General features: G+C 55.3%; 1 protein-coding gene across 1 annotated transcript; it reads right to left on the reverse strand.

The window, feature by feature from the left end:
- Positions 1-232: 232 nt before the first annotated feature.
- Positions 233-6,257, reverse strand: LOC125342368 (GRB2-associated-binding protein 4-like). The gene is made up of 3 exons (XM_048334489.1): positions 6,186-6,257; positions 5,338-5,638; positions 233-327 (listed from the first exon to the last, which is right to left on the reverse strand). The coding sequence occupies exons 1-3, from the start codon at positions 6,255-6,257 to the stop codon at positions 233-235; spliced, it is 468 nt and encodes a 155-aa protein (XP_048190446.1).
- Between the last annotated feature and the right edge of the window lie 328 nt (positions 6,258-6,585).

The raw sequence follows: 6,585 nt of genomic DNA on the forward strand, positions 1-6,585 counted from the left end.
AAGTGGCAGAGTGCTAGCCTTGAGCAAAAAGAAGCCAGGGACAGTGCTCGGGCCCTGAGTTCAAGCCCCAGGACTGGCAACAAAAAACAAAAAGAAATGGTATCAATGTACAGTGGATCACTGCCATACAGTGAGGTGAAAGCTACACAGAACACAACACGCCTACACACACGAACACTCACAGGAGCATGGGGTGTGGGTTCGGCTGAGCGGGTCTCGGGGATGGGGACTCTCATCTGCTCCCTCTGGGAGAAGAGCTGGGCTCTGCTGCTTGTCGTGGTCTGCAGGATTGGCGCCATCTGGACAGGTTGCAACCACCCTTGTTGCCTGGGAAGAGGGAAAGGGATGGAAAGGAGGCAAGAGTTTACACACACACACAAAAGAGAAAAGCCAAGACTGAATTGGCCATTTGGACTGGTTCAGGCCCCAGGGGGAGGGCAGTAGGAAGGGAAGGAGGGAGGGTGCATGGGTCGTTCTGTCATGACGGTGTGTGGCTAGAATCTATGACACACCCAGAGTGGAAAGCACCTGAGCAATTGGCCCTTTGGGGTTCTTGATGCCTGACTCGGTGAGGGTGCCCCAAGACATACACGGGACAAACCTCCAGTTCAGGTACAGATGCGGCACGGGCAGTTTGCCAGGTGAGAGTCCTGGCCCTGGAGTGGGGTCTGGAACCTTCTTTACTTTCCACTCTGATTTCAGTGCAGGCCACGAGGTGCAGCTCCAGTCCACGCAGGTGCGCAGGGCAGTGGCCTGCCCACAGCCCCCTCCCTGGCCCAGGCCCACCTTCCAGACACCCCGCGCTGCTTCCGGCCTCAGTGTGCCGTCCCCCTGGGGCTCAGCAAACCCAGACACGTCCTCACTCCTCCCGGGCTCTGCTCAGAGCTCTGTGGGACTCAACCTGAGCCGAGGCCAAACCCCTCACCTGGTGACAACTGGTTCTGAGGCTCTCTGACTCTGGGCTGAGACGGGAGACTTCAGAGGCAGAACTGTGACAGGAGAGGAAAGACACACACACACCTGTCCCAGCCGTGTGGACGGAAGCCATGCCCTCCCCAGCTAGCTGCCTGGTGTCTTGGCGATCCTGAGATGCCACTCTAGGCCTCACTGTCAGCAGAGCCCTGCTCTGACCTGGTGCTCATTAGTGCTGGAGGACATGCTGAAGGTCGGGGGCTGGTGAGTGGGTGCACCTGGCTGTCGTCCACCATGGGGAGGCCGCTGCCTTCTGGGGTGATGGCTGCGGCTGAGAACGATCCGCCATTATTACCGAGAAGGTCTTTCTGTGGAACGCAGTCTCGTGGAGGAAGCTCTGCCTCGCTTGGCTTCTGGGATGGGCACATGCGAGCTACAGCTGGGCTCCTTGTACTGGCCATGACCTCGTGACTCTCGTCCCGGGTGAATGTCCTGGGGACTCCGTGGGCTGGAACCTCGGGATCATCCAGCAAGACAGTATCAGTGTTCAGATACAGGGCGAATCTGTGTGCCTGGAACTGGTGCACCAATCTGATGTAGGTCTTGGGGCCTGCGTGACTGCACTTGGGGTTCCCTGTGTCTGTTGGGCTCTGGAGGGCAGGGCTGGTGTTTTTTTGGAATCCCACCTCATGCCAGTGTGGTTTAGAGAGGCCCTGCGAGTGTTGGGCCACGGTGGCTGGTTGTCCACTGTCCTGGATAAAACTCCACGCAGACTCCATAGCTCTCACGAGGACACTGGTCTTGCTGTCCCCGAAGATGTTGGTATCCCTAATAGAAAGGATAGAAAGGTGGCATCTTAGGTGCTCGCTCGTGGCTGTGACACAGTATCTGCTATCAACCAAGCAGGAAAGGTTTGTTTTTGCTTTCCGTGCGGGAGCCAAGCTGGGTCTCCCACAGTGGGAGAATTGCCTCTTGTTTATACCCAGCTGTAGAACTGATTGGAATGGAGTGGCATAATCTTTATGCCCAGAGCATCTCCAACCCCAGACTTCCTGAGCTCCGTTCCCCCCAAGTAGCCAGGACTACAGATGGGAATGACCATACTACCCATGATGGCTGTAGTTGCTGTGGATTGCCAAGTAGAAGAGTGGAGACATGCTCAGGGGATTCATGAGGTACAGCCTTTGCTGGGTTTAACAGCATTTCAAGAGAACATTAGCTCAGGAAAGGACGGAGACTTACCCTGAATGTGTTTAGACTGGGAATCTGAGTGGAAGAAAATGGAAACAGGAGGGAGCAGGGAAAACGCATCCCTTTTGCTCCCCTTGGCCAATCAATGTGAGCTGCTCCACTCGGCTAAATCCTCCCTACGATGGACTGAAACAGCGGGCCAAAGAACCTTTCCTGCTTTCAGTTGTGTGCGTCAGGTACTTTGTGACAGCAAGACACACCCGACTGATGGGAGTTGTCAGTGGCAGGGATTGGAAAATGTTTGGGATGTTGTAAGCAGAGGTGAATGGGTAATTACGGTTTGAGTTCAAAATGATGCTTGGATTGCAGACAGAGAGATGGTGCTTGGGAGATTTCAGGTGAAAACGGAAACCATTGTTCAGTGGACCGGAGGCACAAACCACGATTGGTTAAAAAGGATTCAAAGCGAGAAATAGCTACTTCCACAATCTATTCAGGATAGCAAAGGTTTTGACCCCTCATGTTTTTTTTCAAAGCCTTTGAGAAAGAAGGTGAGTGGTAGAAAGAAACATTGAGGACGCAGGCCTGCCCAGGCTGCTGGCTGTCCTGGCTCAGCTATTTGGCCTCCCGCCCTCAGGGCTGCCTGGCGGGTCCTGGAACTTCTGTCTATGAAGCTGCACACCACTTTGGCTTTCCACGAGTGTTTTTGTGCTCCTGCATCCTGAAGCTGGAACTCTGAGATCCCCAGTCCTTTGCACTTTGGCTGTTTCCTCAAAGGAGCCTCTGTGGATGCCTGGCTAGTGGGCTGGCTGGGACAGCGTCGTCCTCTTTATGCTCTTTACGCCTATCTGGCATGGCGGGTGTACACCACCAGTCGTAGCTGTGTATGGCTGAGACGGTGTCTTCCCCACGTCCCTCAGGCTATCCCTGACTCCTCTCAGTCTCTGCCTGCCAAGTGCAAGGATCACAGGCGTGTGTCGCCACTCATGACCCCTTCCCAATTCCTGGCAAAAGGACGTTCATCTGAAACCCTACTCTCACTGACAAGATGTGATGACACAAAGGAAAGAATCCTGTTCTGGGACACACTTCCCATTTTCTTTTCTGTTTTGCCAGTCCTGGGGCTTGGACTCAGGGCCTGAGCACTATCCCTGGCTTCTTTTTTGCTCAAGGCTAGCACTCTGCCACTTGAGCCACAGCGCCACTTCTAGCTGTTTTCTATATATGTGGTGCTGGGGAATCGAACCCAGGGCTTGATGTATACGAGGCAAGCACTCTTGCCACTAGGCCATATTCCCAGCCCACACTTCCTATTTTCATCTCTTGCCTTCAAGCCTCTAAAACAGATGCTCAGAAACCACAGACTCCCCCCCCCCCCCAGTGTGATCGCCGGTCAGCGGGCCCCGTGAACCCCACCTTGCACTCCCAGGTGCCCTGATGAAGTGAGGATAAGAGGAGAGGAGCTCCTGAGACCTGGTGGAGGAGGACGAGGAGGAGGAGGTGGGTTGCAGCTGAGGGGCTGGTTGTGGATGGTTCATGTCCGAGGGCGACTGGCCACCACTGGACAGCGCTGAGGCCTTCTGATCTTGGGGGAGACGCTTACTGCTGCCGCCGAGCTCAGCTGGAAGAGACCTGGAGCCTGGACCAGACAAGGCCACATTTCTCCAAAATTCTGTGGCTGAAAGGAAGAAAGGCGGCTTTCTACTGAGGTAGGCAGTCAGACAAGGACAGAATATGAAGTGTGGAGGCAGCGGGGCCAGCCGCTCTCTCTCCTGCCCTCCTCCTGCTTACACTCGGCTCTGGGATAGGAGCTGGGACCCTGATTGCTTCTTCCTCATGGCTCTCTTGCCAGTGGCCCGCAGAGAGTCACTTCCGGTCTGGCCTAGCACCCCATCCCAGGCCTGGCAGCTGTGAGGACGGTCCCCTCCTCCCTTAAATGTCTCCTCCCCAAGGCCCTGGGCCAGCTTCCACCACACCTGGGGCTCTGCTACAGCCCCTCGACTCTCGCCATCCCCAAAGGTGGCTCAGATGCTGGTGCTCTCCCGTACCCCCCTCCTCCCCCCAGCCCAAACAAACACTGAATAAAGCCCACATGGGCCCTCTAAACTCCGCTCTCTTCATTCTGAGAATCATCCCACCGTCCCTTTGGAAAAGGTTTTGTACAGGCTGAGCTCAATATTTAGACATAGGGCCACCCCTGATATTCTATTTATTTTACCTGAGACTTGTTTTGTTTTGCTAGAATGCGTGAAGAATAGGAAGGGAGAAGAAGAAAATAAGAACCTAGAAGTGGCATATTTGAAGAAAAAAAATAAATAAGTGGGTGGGCATGGTGGTGCACGTCTGCAGTCCCAGTGCTTGCAAAGCCGAGGCAGAAGGATCGGGTGAGCCTGGGGAGGGCTTAGGTTCCACAGGGGAAACCATCTGTAAGACATTCTCTTAAGAAAACAAGACACGGGCTAGGAATATGGCCTAGTGGTAAAGTGCTCGCCTCACATACGTGAAGGCCTGGGTTCGATTCCTCAGCACCACATACATAGAAAAAGCCGGAAGTGGCGCTGTGGCTCAAGTGGCAGACTGCTAGCCTTGAGCAAAAAGAAGCCCAGGGACAGTGCTCAGGCCCTGAGTTCAAGCCCCAGGACTGGCAAAAAAAAACAAAACAAGCAAAAAGCAAGACAGAGTCTTTCCTATACAACTTCCCCACTGAAAGCAAAAGAAAAAAGAATGTGTCTCTGTGTGTGCACATGCACACACGCTCACAAGCCCCTAGGTCAATCAACACTGAAAGGAAAGGAAAAAGACACCACAATGATGGATCTGCGGATGGTCTCTTGACGTGAAAATAAGACCTTCCTTACCAAATCCTTTGCACCCCCTACCCCCACTTTATGGGCCCATCTGACCATAGTTAGACCCAAGAGTCCCTCTCGTATTTCCCCCTCTTCTCCTTCACTACTTTTTTTTTTTTTGCCAGTCCTGGGGCTTGAACTCAGGGCCTGGGCACTGTCCCTGAGCTTCTTTTGCTCAAGTCTAGCACTCTACCACTTGAGCCACAGCGCCACTTCTGGCTTTTTTTGAGTAGCTTATTGCAGATAAAAGTCTCATGGAATTTCCTGCCTGATCTGGATTCAAACTGTGATCCTCTGGAAGACAGGCAAGAGCTACTGGCACCCCACTCCTTCACTCCTTTCATCCCTCTCTGTCCTCTCCACTGTAGCCATGGTGTCTACCTACCTGTGTTCTCCTCCACGGGCCCCAAGCCACAGATCTGACAGATGCTCTCCACCCACTTGTGCATGTCATCCTCTGACCGGGCCAACAGGTAGAACGTGCGCTCCCTCGTCTCGATGCCAAACACAAAGCCTTTTGGCTGCCTGGTGCTCTGGAAGGTCACACCGGAATTGAGGGCCTCACAGAGGCTCAGATCGATGCTCCCTCGGGGCTTCTTAGAGCAGCTGTTCTCATAGTATTCCAGAACACCTTCCCTGCTGCGCCTCTGGCCACCCCGCAGAACAAACCAGCGTTTCCTCCAGATCTAGATGTGGCCGGCAAAATACACAATTTAGAGTTCACAACAGTTACCCAAAGCTTCGCCTGTGGTGTTAAGTGAAGGGGGTGGAATAGTCAAAGGGTGGGGGTGGGGGTGGGACCTACTGGCTGCATGGTAGCCTCAGCCTCGTTTTATTTTATTTTTGCCAGTCCTGGGGCTTGAACTCAGGGCCTGAGCACTGTCCCTGGCTTCTTTTTGCTCAAGGCTAGCACTCTACCACTTGAGCCACAGCACCACTTCTGGCCATTTTCTATGTATGTGGTGCTGGGGAACTGAACAGGTGAGGCAGCCGGGATAGGAACAGCGCCAGTGCACACAAAAGTGGGTTACCCCCTCCCCCTCCCCCAGCACCCACACTCTCTAGGCAGAAAGACAATCGTGCCATTCAACCTCTGCACTCGGGCTGTGGACTGGGATCTGGAGGAGCTGGCAGGGGGAGGGGGTCCCTCCCCGCCTGTGTCCCAACACGCAGGCAGCATCGGGGTGACGGGCCCTGGCCCCCAGAAACCCTCCTGCCCCTTCCCGTACTCACACGGAGCCCAAACTTCTTCTCCCGGGGTGACTTCTTCAGCCAGCCAGAGAGCACGATGTGCCCACCGTCCATGGCGGGTGCAGGCTCAGCGCCAGAGGAGGGGGCTCTAGAAGGCCCCCTGTGTGCCTCTCTCACGCTGCCCAGGTCCCCCCCCACCACCACTGTGCGCACATGCGCACCCCGGCCCGCGGCCTCGTCCGCATGGCCTAGGCCTCCCCTCTACGCACATGCGCGCCCCAGCCTGCGACCTCACCTCCAAGGCCCAGGTCTCCCCTCTGCGCACATGCGCACTTCGCCTTTCAGGCCCAGGTCTCTCCTCCGTGCACATGCGCGCCCCGGCCCACGGCCTCACCCACGTGGCCTAGGCCGCCCCTGCACACATATGGGCACCCCGGCCCGT

This window comes from Perognathus longimembris, chromosome 26 (genome assembly GCF_023159225.1).
Source record: "Perognathus longimembris pacificus isolate PPM17 chromosome 26, ASM2315922v1, whole genome shotgun sequence".
Classification (NCBI taxonomy): domain Eukaryota; kingdom Metazoa; phylum Chordata; class Mammalia; order Rodentia; family Heteromyidae; genus Perognathus; species Perognathus longimembris.